At 33.7% G+C, this 15,680-nt stretch overlaps 2 protein-coding genes across 4 annotated transcripts; both read left to right on the forward strand.

Annotated features, from left to right (window-relative positions):
• Window positions 1-110: 110 nt before the first annotated feature.
• LOC101510154 (histone deacetylase 2) lies at window positions 111-6,679 on the forward strand. 2 transcript variants are annotated; one of them, XR_012162641.1, is made up of 15 exons: window positions 111-329; window positions 412-467; window positions 540-657; window positions 1,293-1,355; window positions 1,633-1,701; window positions 1,775-1,941; window positions 2,032-2,096; window positions 2,181-2,227; window positions 3,190-3,234; window positions 3,327-3,377; window positions 3,795-3,881; window positions 4,063-4,150; window positions 4,606-4,729; window positions 6,063-6,106; window positions 6,621-6,679. XR_012162641.1 is itself a non-coding variant. In XM_004498851.4 (13 exons), the coding sequence occupies exons 1-13, from the start codon at window positions 234-236 to the stop codon at window positions 4,704-4,706; spliced, it is 1,053 nt and encodes a 350-aa protein (XP_004498908.1). In that variant the 5' UTR covers window positions 112-233; the 3' UTR covers window positions 4,707-4,913. The 2 variants fall into 2 exon arrangements, 1 of the variants encoding a protein (XP_004498908.1); XM_004498851.4 differs by lacking the exons at window positions 6,063-6,106; window positions 6,621-6,679 and having other exon boundaries at window positions 112-329; window positions 4,606-4,913.
• LOC101510477 (K(+) efflux antiporter 6) lies at window positions 5,357-15,384 on the forward strand. 2 transcript variants are annotated; one of them, XR_012162640.1, is made up of 21 exons: window positions 5,357-5,854; window positions 6,063-6,106; window positions 6,621-6,679; window positions 6,785-6,848; window positions 6,935-6,996; window positions 7,086-7,161; window positions 7,275-7,349; window positions 8,314-8,385; window positions 8,491-8,574; window positions 9,078-9,146; window positions 9,259-9,336; window positions 9,425-9,513; window positions 10,171-10,267; window positions 10,474-10,527; window positions 11,027-11,122; window positions 11,667-11,855; window positions 11,951-12,028; window positions 12,150-12,194; window positions 13,145-13,234; window positions 13,381-13,720; window positions 14,805-15,384. XR_012162640.1 is itself a non-coding variant. In XM_004498852.4 (20 exons), the coding sequence occupies exons 1-20, from the start codon at window positions 5,596-5,598 to the stop codon at window positions 13,462-13,464; spliced, it is 1,764 nt and encodes a 587-aa protein (XP_004498909.1). In that variant the 5' UTR covers window positions 5,357-5,595; the 3' UTR covers window positions 13,465-14,047. The 2 variants fall into 2 exon arrangements, 1 of the variants encoding a protein (XP_004498909.1); XM_004498852.4 differs by lacking the exon at window positions 14,805-15,384 and having other exon boundaries at window positions 13,381-14,047.
• Window positions 15,385-15,680: the final 296 nt, after the last annotated feature.

The raw sequence follows: 15,680 nt of genomic DNA on the forward strand, positions 1-15,680 counted from the left end.
AATAAGTTGAAAATTGGGATAAAATAGAAAAGCTTTTAATTTTACCAGTAGTTTGCAATTTTACATTATATTAACTTTTTCTTACTAAACATTAAATTAAATTAAATTAGACTAAAATCGACATTAGCAAACATTATCCATCACCGAGTGAAATCGGTGTATCGGTGGTTCAGCCATTATTTCATCCATCTTTCACCACCACCGCGTTGTGTACCATACCAAAACATTGATTGATGTCTTCGTCTTCTTCTTTTTCTCCCGCTAACGATGCTGTTATGCGCAACCGCATCCTCTCTACCAACCTCTACTTCGATATCCCTCCGTTCAAAGTAAGCTTTACCATCTTCTTCCACTAACTCCTATTCTAACGCCCTTACTTTGATTGCTTATTTACTTTTCACCATTATTCAGGTTCCGCTTATCTACTCCAATTCTTACGATGTATCCTTTCTCGGCATAGAGAAACTGTAACCACTTTCCTCACTCACTTGTGAATAATCGCAATTGGAATTGTGTAATTGATTGATTATTTGTTTTAGGCATCCTTTTGATTCGTCCAAATGGGGACGAATTTGTCGCTTCCTTGTTTCTTTTGGTGTTCTGGATAAAAAGTGTATTGTTGAGCCTCTTGAAGCTTCTAAAGATGACCTTCTAGTGGTAAATCACTCTCTCTTTTCATTATGAATATGTCTTATCTTTCATCTCATTTGTTGGTCAAATAAGCAAGTGGTTTAATCAATTTTTTAAGAGTTTATCTACACTATATTTGGACTTGAGTAAACATTAATTTTTAGAAGTGAAAACTCAGACGTACTAAATATAAGCACGAGCTCTCATTAGTGTTCTATTAAATTGTTTACTCAAATATTTCGTCCACTGTCACAGTGTCTCGGTAACCAGCTAACACTAGTTAAGAAGTTAATAAGTAAAAAACAAAATGAATGTACCAAAAAAAAAATATGATACATTAGCAACTTAAATAGTTTTACTTATCAACACTTTCTATTTAACTAACATCCTTGTTAACATTTTTCCTTTTTATCATATTTACCATGTTAAATTATTTTATATGAAAGATTTGCTTTATACTGCCCATCCTCATGAAGAAGGATGTGACCCTTGCTTTCAGTGACGTATATAATGAGTTTTTTATTGCTGAAGTTATTTCATTGATCGTTTTGCTTACCATTGATGTTTTTCATGCTGAGAAAAAAAGTGTGATTCAAACTGATGTATTTTAAGCAGTGTCTAGTTCTAAATCCATTTTCTTTCTTTTCTTTTTCAATCCAAAGGTACACTCAGAATCATACTTGAATAGTTTGAAGGAAAGTTCGAATGTTGCCAAGATAATTGAGGTACTTTCCACTTACGTGCAAGCCTGAGGCAATTATTTACTCTTTTGTGGTCTAAATGCATTATTATTCCTTGCTTTCGTGTGTGGAGCTCTTAAATGGAAATTTATGTTCAGATTACAAAAAAATTATTGTGCTTGAAAGAAATTTATACTGGGTTGCTGGAATTCTTTGGTTTATTTTTTTCCATTGTTTTTCTGATAACAGAATGGCATTTGCTGGGACTTTATTCGGTTGACATATTGAAGATTATTTACTGACATAAAGTAATAAAATATAGGTCCCTCCTGTGGCATTTTTTCCCAATTGTCTTGTGCAACATAAAGTTCTTTTCCCATTTAGGAAACAGGTAAGGCAAAAAAAATTATTGAAGTCTGTTTAATGTCTCCAAGAATATGATCTTACTCCTATACTAATGGCAGGTTGGAGGAACTATATTGGCTGCAAAACTTGCAAAGGAGAGAGGATGGGCCATTAATGTGGGAGGTGGTTTTCATCACTGCTCTGCAGAAAAAGGAGGTGGATTTTGTGCCTACGCAGATATTTCTCTATGCATCCACTTTGCTTTTGTTCAGTTGAATATATCAAGGTACTACTACTGTCACATTTAGTTTTGAAAATTTCCAGTTAGCTTATTCTATTATTAACACTGTGTAAACGTTGTTTGCAAAATCTTCAGGGTGATGATTATTGATCTTGATGCACATCAAGGAAATGGTCATGAAATGGACTTCGCCGATGATAGTATGGCCAAACGAATTTCTCCCTCTTGTATTTGCCTTCATATCTATTAGGATATTTTCACTAATAGGACCTTTGTAATGGCAGGCCGAGTCTATATTCTGGATATGTATAACCCTGGAATTTATCCTTTGGTAAAGCTCTCTGCTCCTAGACATTTAACCTCTTTTTTTCCATATTCTTATGAAGGGAATGTTTCTCCATTTCTCTTCCTTTACATTTGCTTAGTCTATTCAACATTGATGGATGACATATGACATGCTGCCTGTGTCGTGTGGTTCTATCATCCATTTAGATCATTGTATCTTCTGTCTTGATGTGAAGGACGAATCTCTCTCTATGAATCCCATTGTGATCATGGCATGAAAAATATATCATAATTGTTTTCAAAATTCCACTGGTGAAATGACTGAGCCTTGCATCAACAGCGACATTGCTTTCTTGTGGGCTAGTGGTCATGAACCTAGTCGCAGAAACATCATCTCCACTCACAAGGCTATGTTTGCATATAAATTTGACCCTCTATAGACCCCCAACAATGGTGGCAGCCTCCTGCTCTAGGTGTTGCGCTATTAGTAACAACAACAGTGTCCTTTATTAGGTGGATTACTTTTATGGGTCTAGTGTTAGAAAACTGAAATTGTATTTTTAATGATTTATCTGAGGGTTTTTTTTGGTCTTTCTATATCTCTGTTTATTGGGCTTATCAACTCTTGGTACCAGATCCTCTTTTTAAATAAAAACCGATTTGAATTTGAATACTGGAAAATGGCATTTATGTCAAGTTCAACATGTACGAATTTTTGTGCTTGCATCTACATTTAACTTGCAAATAAAGTATGCAAGAAGTCATCAAATTATTCACTAAAAAATATACTGAAATTGGTTTATTACATTAATGCCTTCTAAACCGCAATGCTTTGTATTATCTCGTAACAATTTTTTTTCCCCCATATAATAGGAAAAGTGTTACAGTAACAACAGTAAATAATAATTTGCTTTTAATTTAGAATGTGCATGTATTCTAGCAGGCCATGTTCAATTCATTATCTTTAGACCGACCTATCTTACTATTCTTTTCTGTGTTTTATATTAGGATTATGAAGCAAGAAATTACATAAATCAGAAAGTTGAAGTAAAGGTATATTCATTTGAGCAGTTAAAACCTGGATCAAATTTTTCTGATTTCCCTCTGTAACATTTCTTTCTCTCTTTTTCACCTCAAATTTTCAGAGCGGGACCCGTACAGAAGAGTACCTGCAGAAACTAGATGAAGCACTCGAGGTATGTTAAACTATAGCTTTGCTATTCTATAATTTTTTGGTCTACTACATTACTAGGATTATGTGTATTTTATATATATAATGATTTTTCTTTGCTTTATCCTATCCAATTATCCAACTATATTAAATGTTAATTTGATTAAACATGCACTTCATCTTACCTTTACCATCTTAATTTGAAAAATCAAAACGAGGGAGAGCAAAATTACCATCTAACCACCCAATGTCTATCCTTTCCTCACTTCACCATTTCCACTGTTTTTTACCTTTGATTTCTTCCCTTCCCTACTGCTTCTAACCTAACTGCCAAGCAAACCCATTAAATATTCTAGAATTGTTTATCAGTAGAAGAATTTTTGTTAAAAGTAACTTTCAGGTACTTAACTTATTTTTGTTATTCATGCCAATGTGATTCAAGGTTGCTGGGCGAAGGTTTAACCCTGAATTGTTAGTTTATAATGCTGGAACTGACATTCTAGAAGGTGACCCATTAGGAAGGTTGAAGGTAATGTCATTCTTGGATTCAATTTATTGCTGTAAATTGTAACCTTGTATTGAATTGGCTGGTCATTTGCTCTTGATCTATAGCTTCTGCAAGAAAAGAGTAGGTCTTTATTGTGAATTACTGTTATAGTAGTTTCTTACCACACATCATAGGTATTGCTTGTATTACTTTGTGCATGCAGATTAGTCCCGACGGAATTGCTCTTAGAGATGAGAAAGTTTTTCGGTTTGCTCGTGAGAAGAACATTCCTATTGTCATGCTCACTTCAGGTATGCCTTTTTTCCCCTCCCTACCATATATATGTGGGCCATGATGTGTGCAAACGGAAATTACACCACAAAGGTCCCATTTTCATCCTGGAAAATAAAATAAATATTATTGAAAAGACATCGTAATTAAATATGATAAAAAATGTGACTAATCAGTTTTAAGATATACTCGAACACTTTTGGAAATTTTAACATTTGGGTTAAAAGAGAATCTTTCACAACAATTTTCTCTAATCTTGTACTTATTCCATGTTGTATATGTTAAAGAGAATCTTTCACAACAATTTTCTCTAATCTTGTACTTATTCCATGTTGTATGAAGATATAATAGGCCGTAACGGTGATGGGTTCTAAACCAATCTGTGAAATAAAGCTTTTTAGCAACCTTCTATTATTTTCTCAGCCTATTTGAGATGTTTATTAGGGTGTCTTTAATTTTCCATTCCATGTTTCAGGTGGATACATGAAGTCCAGTGCTAGAGTCATTGCAGATTCAATAGTCAATCTCGAGAAGAAATGCTTGATAGAAACGAGAGGAAATCCAAAGACTGCATAACAGTGATCCTGCACTTCCACGTTGTGAGATTTACTGAACCGGAAAAATGGTCCATATTATGAGTTTCCAGATCTTTAAGTTTCTGTGTCAGAATGTTTGCATATCAGTGAAAACTTCAATGTATAGTGTTTATATATTTTAGATGTATGAATTGTAACATGTCTGTAAATGCGAGTATATTATAATATGCATAAATGAGTGGTACTACATGGGCAATGTCATTTCCAGCTAATTTTAGAAACTAATTGAATCAGTGCTAGTTAAACCTACTAATTAACCTACCAAAATCATAGAAAATAGAAAGGAAAATGGAAAAATCAATGGTTGGCTAATTCCTTTTCATCATCCGATTCCTCTATGCTCCTACAAGCTGGAGGATGAAAGATATATGCCAAGCTTGGCAAATTGGAATAGATAAACTATCCAAGCTTGTCAATAAGTACTACCAAAATATCCTAATTTACATTGTATTTTTTAACCAAAATAAAATAAATATTGCAATGAAATTATGAAAAAGACGAACAATATTTTGTTGAGTGAAGTATCATGAACAGATATAATTTTGTGAGTCGAACAAATTTTACACTAGTAATTTAATGAAGAAATAAAATCCTAGATAAAGAAACACTAGTAGTAGTGATTTGCCATATCCAAGCATGTGTTCCAGCGAAAAAATGGGGGCAAGGGCACAGTGGTCAAAACGACAAGAAGTGGCATCGAATACAATACAATACAATAGTACATTACTAGTAAATAATGGATAATATTTAATCAACGACTTCAATTTGACTTCACCTTACTCACCGCTCCTACTTCCTCTACTGCCTCTCTCTCACTCCGCCCGCCGGCCAACATCCCCAGCTACCTGCTAACCTACGCCGGCGTGGCAATGTTAACACCAAGATCACACCCACTCTGTTGCAACAACCACTTCGTGTTGGTGACAGTTGTTGTGCTCATTATCTTCCACACTCTTCTTCTCCTACCTCATTCCTCTCTCGCCATCCGACCTACTCACTCCGATCCTTTCCATCTCACAAACTCCACCGACTCCAATGTCTCCCTCTCCACCCCTCGACACGGTAGTTTCGCCGATATAATCGATCGAGCTCTTCAGCACGAGTTTACCGACAACGAACAAAACGAAGGTTCAATCTCTTTACATATTAATCATTCTTACATTCCAATTCGCAACAAAGAAATACACTCAATTATGATTCAAATTATTTTGACTTCATAAGATCTCGATTCCTATGCACAATTATTGTATTGAATGTTCACGATTTTGGTTTGATTTAGTGAATAGTAGAGTTGAAGAATTTCGAAACCTAATTTAATGCTTAGTTTTAACAACAGTGCCTGATGCGGGAGGTTTCAATAACAGTGTAGCAGAACAGCAGGTTAGTTTTCTACCTTAATCCTTGATTTCAAATGATGATTGCATACTAGTTTGATTTAGAGTAACATAAATTTCTCTATAAATAGTTATACAACATATTTTAATAGCATATAGTTTTTTAAATAAATAGTTTTCCGTATGAGTTGCAACATCTCAAGCTATTCAGAAGCTCTCTAGTTTAGCTTCTATTTATGGTTAAAAAATTATAAAGACTTTTTCAAGTGAAGCAAAATTAATTATTCGAATTAAGAAGCTCTTACAGTTAGAAGCTAATCTAGATGAGGTATTAATGATATAGACTTTGATGGTGTAATTTAGGTAACTTGTTTTTTATAATGAAAGGATTCATTTACTTCATATTTGAAGTTCTACTTTAAAGCTTTTAGTAGTAGTTAGTGGTGAATCTGGTTATGTTCTCTTATCGATATGCATCCATGACACTTGTATATTACATTACATAATTGTTCTGAGGGTGATTATGCTGAGTTACCCCTCTTGCCTTGTCCTTCGATCAGGCTGTTTTGGAGACTGTGGCCAGAGTCACTCCAAACAAGAATGACACCAAAGATGAAAAGTACTGATCTCGACTTTTGTCTACAACTTGAATTGGTTGTCTGAGTATTCGATACATTTTTTTTTTCTATATATAGTAGTAAAATGTGTTTTTCTAAACTTATAGGTCATATGCACTCCATCGTGTTTTCAATAGAGGTGAGGAAACCCCAACGTTGATAGATCGAAAGGTGATATACATTCCCATGTTTGGTTGGTTCTTTTTGCTGATATTCAGTTTGCAAATTTCAAATGTGAAAATTATGCTTCTTTTCAGGACAATGTATTTATCATTTCTAACTTTAAATCCAAGTATCCGGTGCTGCAGCTAGATTTAAGGTACTCTTCTTTTATTTGTTACCTTTTCCATCTCAAGATGGGTTATATAAAAATAACAACTGAGAGCTTATTTCATTATTGCCATGTAGATTGATTTCAGACCTGGTAGTTGCTATTGTTTCGGCAACTTGTGGCGGCGTTGCATTTGCTTTTGCTGGACAACCGGTATGAATATTCTTATTCTAAGCTTCATTCTTGGCAAATGCAATTTTACGATCTATTGCACTATAGCTTCTGTTAAACCTCTTGGAGAATCACCTCAAAGTATTATATGGCAGGTCATTACTGGATATCTTCTAGCTGGCTCCATTGTTGGACCTGGAGGCTTCAACTTCATCAACGAAATGGTGCAGGTATGTGGATACAGCAATCAATTGCTCTTGTAATATTTTCCCCTTTTATCTGAAAAAAATCCGCTGCTCTTCCTTTGGTGTATTTTTAGAGTTCAGCTCAGTTGGATTTCATTTTTGCAATCTTTTTATCTGAAAAGAAACCTAATGGGGTAAGGTAAAATACACTCTTTGTAGGATGAATCTAGTCGGTAATCCCATGAACCAAATTACACGTTCACTAACTTAACTAACATCATATTACTTTATAGTAAATATTCTTTCAAATCTTACAACTATATATGACAACTTTAGGGATCATTATTATTTTTCAGCCCTAGAGCCTCAAACCATATTGTCTGCACCTTTCCAACAAGGAAGTTCAAACATCAAATGTTAGAAAGCCCTCTCTCTTCAATGGTTACCTTCTTCATTAGGGCTTGAGCCGCTCAATTGCTGTTTGTGTCTTCTAGAATAACAAACAGTTTGAAATATTATTAACTTCAACTCTTCCACTTCTTCTCAAGATTTACTTTAATGGCATCAAGTTGATTGTTTGAAGTCTTGTAAAAATTAATTGCTTGAACTTTCTCCCTGGGGTGGGGGCATCCAAGAATGCAGCTTTGGTAGCAATTCATAAGACTCTTGGGGTTATGTGGGGCAAACTCTTTGAGGGGGTTGTGCTCTTGTGTTCTACGAAAAAAGCCTTTGGCTGCTAAGCCTTTAAAACTAGCTCCAAAACTAGCTCAAGAGACGTGGATTTCCCAAGTCTTATACTGACTACTCTGGTTATATCTCTAGTCGTTGTGGGATTTCAGCACACTGTCACAATCAGAACATGTATTTAAAAGTGAGGCTGTGTCATTCTGCAATATCTTGATGGGAGTGGATTTGTAATATAAAATTGACTTTCTCAGACATGGAGAGACCTGTTGGGGTTTGAAAGGGTGCAAGCTTATTTATCTGAGCAATTTGTTCAAATACGTAGGTGGAAACAGTGGCTCAATTTGGCGTAATATTTCTTCTCTTTGCATTGGGCCTGGAGTTTTCCATGACAAAGGTTGGCTTATTTTTTGTTTTCTCCCCTTTTCTTTTTTTATCATGTTTATGCTTCACTTCACTCTGTTCACCTTGATTACCCTAATTTGTATCTATATGCTTGCAGCTTCGAGTTGTTCGATCCGTTGCTGTTCTTGGAGGCTTGCTTCAGATTTTTCTATTTATATGCATGTGTGGACTTACTGTGTCGGTATGTTTTTATAACTTCGATTCACACTAATTAAGAGATGTTATTTGTTATTGTCCTTATTTCGTTTTATGACTAAAAGTTAATGGGAATGCAAATCACGTACAAGCCAAACAAGAAATATTCGATCATTTATTATGTGTTTGGATCTCCATTGCAAATGTTTGTTTGACTCCAAGTAAGTATGCCCCAAATCAACTGTATTGATGCTTTGGGTCCAAACATACATTAGCATTAAAATATATGTACTCATATTTCTTAAATTTGAAGCTTAATTCGCAGTAGTTTGATGAACATAGTAATTTAATCAAAGGAGAAGACATGTGTTCATTTTGTTTCTTTTTCTTGATCTAATATGTCCCATATAATTTGACTGTTTGGTGGTATTGCAGTTTTAATGGATATTTATGGAGGCATTATTTTATTTTAAATATCTTTTGGATTTGTGGACTTTTTTCCATATGACATTCTGAATGCTGCAGTTCTGATTGGATGCAATTTTGCAGTTATGTGGTGGTAAAGCTTCAGAAGGGATTTTTGTTGGTGCTTTTCTTTCTATGTCTTCAACAGCAGTGGTATGACAACATAAGCAATCAGATTATATTCCATTATAAAGTGCACACACAGTCTTATGAACTTCCATGCCTATAATGATTTTTCTATTTTTTTCCACTTTTTCTTGTTCAGGTCTTGAAGTTTTTGATGGAAAAGAACACTACTAATGCCCTTCATGGACAAGTCACAATTGGGACCCTTATTTTACAGGTACTTGGTCATTCATTGTTATTATTTTACCAATATGGACAATAAACGCCTTCTACAAATGCTCTATTAAGACTTGTTTGTTTTGAAGGATTGTGCTGTTGGGTTGCTCTTTGCATTGCTTCCTGTTTTGGGTGGCACCTCAGGTGTTTTTCAAGGAGTGTTATCAATGACAAAACTGTTAGTATAGAATCTCAAACGTCTTTGGCTTTCTAGTGCTATTATTTGTTTCCATGACCATTTTCTTGTAGTTTACTCTTCTCATTCTCACTTTCCCAAAGATGAGACAAGTTCATTTTTTTTTCTTCTGAAAAATGTGATTATAAAATTAGTTGTTCATAAAAGTTATACTTAAATTATACATTTAAAAGCATACTATCCATATTTGTGATGCAATAGCAAAAGATAAAAGTGAAAGAACATGTCAAAATGCATGTGAACCAAAAGACCATTAATTGACACTCTTGAAAAGAACAGAGGGACTTATTCATGTATTGCTACAGCAACAAGACAATAATAGGTAGTAAATGACATTATGGTGCTTACATATCATTATAAATTCATAATAGGTAGTGTCACTGACCACTTCCCTTGATAAGTGTTCAGCGATACTACTTTGCTTATTACGAGTTTAATAAATTTTATATTTGTGGTTTGGCTAAACTTTAATGCACTAAATGGCATTTAAATTTGAATTTTTTTCAGCTCAGGACTGGGCTAAGATATTCAAATGTACTTTGTATCCATTTTACATTCATTTGAAGATTTTACTGAGCTTATAGCCATACACTGTAGAGTTTTTATCTAATACAGCATGATACTCCTTTCATAATCCAGGCTGGTGACATTGATTGCATTTCTCTCTATTCTGTCAATATTGTCTCGCACTTGCCTTCCGTGGTTTCTTAAACTGATGATAAGCCTATCATCACAGGTTCATATTATTATCCCTCTTTAATGATAAAATCTCACCCATGGAAGAGGTTACTTTTTGTTACTTCTTAATATCATATAATAGTGGCAGGGATTGTGGAATTGGATTGGAAATTTGTTGTTTGGTTCTATAGTTGTTTCCATCTTATGGCAATTAATTTTTTGTCCGACTGTGTTTGTGGTTGAACGATAGTCATGTTTGTGCAGACAAATGAACTTTATCAGCTGGCGTCTGTTGCATTCTGCTTGCTTGTAGCCTGGGTTTGTTCTCTTTCCTAATTTTTCATATGTATTAATTTCTGTTTTCTCTTTGAAATGCTGTTTCATTTGTTTTTACGAGCAGAAAAGATATACAGCTATCGTTCCTTTGATGTACTTCACCTTACTTTCAAAGCTCATAATGAGCAGTAAATTAACATTTTCTGCACATCATTTAATGTTAATACATTGAAAATATATTTACTCTTAACATCTCCGACAAATAATTTATACTATTGATTAGTAATCAGATCAGCTACTAGGCAAACTGGAATATTGAATCTCACTGTCTCAGCAGTAACTTACATACTGTGTGTGCACGTGTCTTGTGCTTTGTTTTTATGTTTAAAAGGCCCTTGGTACAACTTATTTGGCATGAGTTGCACATCTATGTATCTAATAACTGTCTTCAAATGGTATATGCTTGTTCTCTTGCTTGATTACCTTAATGTTACTTGTCTAGCACTACCTTGTTTAGCTGATTGCACTTATATATTTTCAGTGTAGCGATAAGCTGGGACTAAGTCTAGAACTAGGTGCCTTTGCTGCTGGAGTGATGATTGCAACCACTGATTTGGCTCAACATACACTAGAGCAAGTAAGATTATATACAGGATCTGGAAAATGCATGTGGTGCAAACATAAGACACAAATATCATTTATTTGTTGAATGTTGTCATGCATTGATTTAACTTGTATGTATTCAGATAAATGCATAGAAATTCTAAATAATGGTTTCATACAATGCATTAGATTCTGTGTTTTTATCATCCACCTTATTGAAGGACTAAAGGTAATGAGTGAAAATGCCACATGTTACCTTTTTTAGTATCAGTTTGCAAAAAAAAATTAGTGAGTTCTGGATTTACTTAAATGACATCCGTGCACTTTCATTGGTCATTTTTTCTGTATTCTTCATATGTGGTGTTATAAAAAATCTAAACTTTTTTCTCTATCAACCAAAGATTGTTCAAGGAACCTATGAAGAGTTTCCTTCTGTACAAGTTGGTGATTTTGTCAATGGAAATTGACAAATTGGCTGATTATTTCATGGTCTAATTTTTCTGTATTCTTAATCAGAGTGCTTGATAATAAGTTAAGTTTATGAGTATTTTTTTTACAATTTCCCCCTTTTTTTGTAGATTGAACCTATTTGCAATCTTTTTGCTGCTCTTTTCCTTGCTAGCATTGGAATGCTGATTCATGTTCATTTTCTCTGGAATCATGTCGATATTTTGGTAGCATCGGTTATTTTGGTGATTGTTATAAAAACAATCATAATTGCTTCAGTTGTGAAAGGATTTGGTTACAACAACAAGACTTCAGTACTTGTAAGCTTTATTTCATCATTTGAACTTTGAAGGTTATGATGCTGTTTTTGTATATTCTTTTAATGATTGAGGTACCTGAATTTGTGCATGTACAGGTAGGAATGTCGATGGCACAGATAGGAGAATTTGCTTTTGTTCTTCTCAGTCGTGCTTCAAATCTTCATCTAGTTGAGGTTAGTAACATAATGTATTTTTGCAATGATGGTAATTACTTGGGATGATACTTGAAAGTTAAGTGTGAATTCGGAAGTATTATCAGCATTTATTTTCGAAATGATATTTGATTAATTACAGGGTAAACTATATCTGCTGCTTCTTGGGACCACAGCTCTTAGTCTGGTGAGAAATTATTTTCATATTTGAATTAACAGTTACAAGATTCCATCAGTGACCTATGGCCTTGATAGCTTTCTTTTTCGTTTTTGATCCATAATGACTGCATAAGAACCGAATCTCTTTATCTTTATCAATGGAAGTTCCAACCTTTTCCTTCGTCATTATATTGCACATTAGTATGTAAACAATTCTTTTGTGAGTTTCTGTTTTCTTGCTGAAAGATAAGTTGGTGGCCAAGGAGCCTTAAGTTCTGCTACAATTTCTTTATTGTCTCATACTCCCATATGACAGTGTTGGTGCATCGGCCTGTTTGGTTTCAAAAAATATAATGTGCTTCTATTTTTCATTTTCACTTTTATATTGCAAAAATACCAACTTGTTTTACTTTGTTTCGTATTAAAATAAAATTGTATATATACCAGTGAAAACACTTTTCCGCTGTTTTTATAATGAACAGAAAGTGTCATTTTTATAATTAAAAGAGTAAACAGAAAATATAAATAAAAATTAATGAAACAAGCTAAAATTTTAAAGTTTATGCAAGTTGCAGGGATACCGTTGGGGGTTACAGATCTTGAAATGCAGTGAACGTTCTAATACACACATTTAGCTGACAACCCTAAAGAAAAATAGCAAAAACTAGAAGGCAATAAAATGTTATAATCTTTTATCTTGTAAAATAGATGTTATTTTTATTTCCAATTTCTAATAAAAATAGGAATGAATGTTTGGAAAACTTTGGTGCGGCCTAATTTGTTTGAGCTGCAGTCATATATTACAAGTTACAACTACAACTGCAAGTTCGCCCAGCATCTAACTAAATAATTGAAATCTAAAGAAGCTTCAATCAGTGTTGTCAATGATTTAAAGCATGGCTATTTTTTTTTACGTGAGCTAATTTATTGAGTAACAATAAATAGTCTCCCTAATAATTTCTGAAATTATTTCTGCAGGTAACGACTCCTTTACTTTTCAAGCTGACTCCTGCTGTAGTGCATCTTGGTGTGCTGTTAAGGTGGTTTTCTCCTGACAGTTCAGTAGAGGTAAATCACCTGTTGTTTAGTTGATTTTCTGGTCATTGTTTTTCTTCCATGTATTAAAGTCGATGTATAAGTACAGGTGATTTCCTTTGCCTGAATCTTTTGTTTTGTTACTCTGAAGCTCTGTTGTCTTTGTTGTCTAAGTGTAGATTGGATATAAGATAGATAACCTCCGCTCAGATAGTGGTAAGCTGCGGATAGTTTTGATGGACCAAGAATCTCATGATTGTTGATCATTAACAAAGGAATTTCCATTTTTCCGCGTCGTTATTTTCAACAGAGTTATGGAAGGTGTTGTTCAAAAGAATTTGATCGAACTGAAGTTTTTATTGAATCATCCAAACATAATCCATGATGGGTACTTGCATACCAAACTGACCAAATACTAACCAAGGCAACCGATCCAAACCCCATTAAAGTAAAGAACAGGGGAAAGGATTGATATAAGAGTAAAGAAAACTAACAAGACCAATTGTGATGCTGTGGGAGGTATTCATTCCATAACTTCACTTTACATTCATTTTTGTATTCATGATCATAAATGTATGGTATGGTTTTAAACTATGTAATCTTATTAAGAGTCGCTATTCTTATTTCTGCAAGAATAGTGCGTGTGTATTCCTTTCTAGCATCTGTGGCGTCAGTTGAATGGCTGGGCTTTGTATATCTAATGGCTGAAGCAATTTGTTTATTTTTATTCTTTGCTGATTAAAGGCTAAAGCAATTTGTATTTGTGTTTTGGACAGTGCAGTTGATACTTACGTATGTATAGATTATTATAATTATAGTGATATCACGTTTGCACATTTTGTATTATTTGGATGGGAGCATACTTAGAGTGATCTGGTACAATTGATCCTACCATTTTGTACATCCGCAAACAAAGATTTACGTTTTTCTTTCACTAAACCCTCTCCTTTGGTCATTCTCTTTAGAATTGACTTTTATTGGTAAATCACCAAAATAGTCTTTGAAATTGTAAACGCCGATTATTGTAGTATCTGAAATTTGCAAATATGTAAAAATGTTTTAAAATTGAAAGATGTATATCATTTTAAACCTTCTATTATTTTTTGGTAGAGTGTATGAGATGACATGTTAAGTGACACTCCACGTAGATATTATGTCATTACCACGCTATAAGGACTATTTTACATGAAAAAAAAATTAGTTACCACAGTCCACTTGTATACTTTACTCTCACTTTTACACTAGAAACCATTCTTGTTCTTCCTCCCCCTTCTCGAAAACAAGAAGTTTGTTCATATTATTCTCGTGTTTGTGTCTTCTATTCATCTTTCATTTTCATATATGTTATAAGGACCACGAACAATCATGACCAACCTTTATATATTATATATAAGATGTATTGCAATAGGTTTCATTTTTAGTTGTTCTCCCTTCTAACTTTTGGTCAAATTTAGAGCAGCAGTACTGCAGTAGTTACATGATAAATCCTTTCTTGATCTTATTTTTTCTCGAGTTTGTTATTTACCATTCTTATGTCTCATGAATGAATGTTTGAAACAAATATTTTGTATTAGTATTACCCATATCAATTCTACATTGGCAGCTCTAATGATGATTGCTTGTTCAAACTGAAATTAATGAGTTTGGATGTTGGAAGTGCAAGAAAACAGAAAGCAACCCAAAAGCTTGGTTATGAAAAATATTGGTGTATGACTGGCTAAGATGAAGAAAATGAAAGTTTCTTAACAAACTTTTTAGTAAGAGGAGGAAGAAGACGGATGATCGAAAAAAAGGATGAATAATCATTTGATATTGAGGTTGTCTTCCCAAACGATGCAAACTATTGTTGAGCACTTTACTTGCCTCCAATGTTTTGTGAATTGCATGATGTCACACTATTTGCATCATAGCTAGCGGGCTGAAACACCACACGTTTCGCTTCAACCAAATAGCACTAATCATAACCCCAATAGCATACTTTGTTGCATATTGTTCCGAATACATGAATCATCGGTTATACTATTCTCAAGCCAATCTCTAAGAGAAAAGAAAGAAAGAAAAAAAAAATGATGATCTTGCTTATCGACTTTCTCCCAGATATGCTTCACCCTCGTACAACTCTGCAAGGCATGAAGATTAAATTCGTCCTCCCACCCACAAAATGGGCAAGTAGCTGCCTCTACCAAGCCACGGGACTTCCTGGAAGAATTTCTTTGAAGTCTTATATTTGATGAATAGTTAATGAATATAACAAGATATAGTAACATATTAACTATTTTATTAAACTAGCTATAATCTATATTTATTCAACTGACAAATGTCGATATTAATTTTACAGTTGCTTCAGTGAATTATGATAAAATTTATCATCTTTTTTAAGACAAAAAAAAAACTTATGATATTAGTAACCGAGTAATTTTAACAATATTTAAAAAAAATATATAAATACAATTTTTAATTATTATTTTGATTAGTTAAG

This window comes from Cicer arietinum, chromosome 4, assembly GCF_000331145.2.
Source record: "Cicer arietinum cultivar CDC Frontier isolate Library 1 chromosome 4, Cicar.CDCFrontier_v2.0, whole genome shotgun sequence".
In the NCBI taxonomy this organism is placed as follows: Eukaryota; Viridiplantae; Streptophyta; class Magnoliopsida; order Fabales; family Fabaceae; genus Cicer; species Cicer arietinum.

Bases quoted from the DNA above. Each gene is read 5' to 3' on its own strand.
- LOC101510154 (XM_004498851.4), top strand. From the start codon at position 234: ATGTCTTCGTCTTCTTCTTTTTCTCCCGCTAACGATGCTGTTATGCGC. The intron at 468-539 runs GTAACCACTTTC...TATTTGTTTTAG, and splicing joins TTTCTCGGCATAGAGAAACT to GCATCCTTTTGATTCGTCCA. The intron at 1,942-2,031 runs GTACTACTACTG...CAAAATCTTCAG, and splicing joins GTTCAGTTGAATATATCAAG to GGTGATGATTATTGATCTTG.
- LOC101510477 (XM_004498852.4), top strand. From the start codon at position 5,596: ATGTTAACACCAAGATCACACCCACTCTGTTGCAACAACCACTTCGTG. The intron at 7,350-8,313 runs GTATGTGGATAC...TCAAATACGTAG, and splicing joins TCATCAACGAAATGGTGCAG to GTGGAAACAGTGGCTCAATT. The intron at 9,337-9,424 runs GTACTTGGTCAT...TTTGTTTTGAAG, and splicing joins TTGGGACCCTTATTTTACAG to GATTGTGCTGTTGGGTTGCT.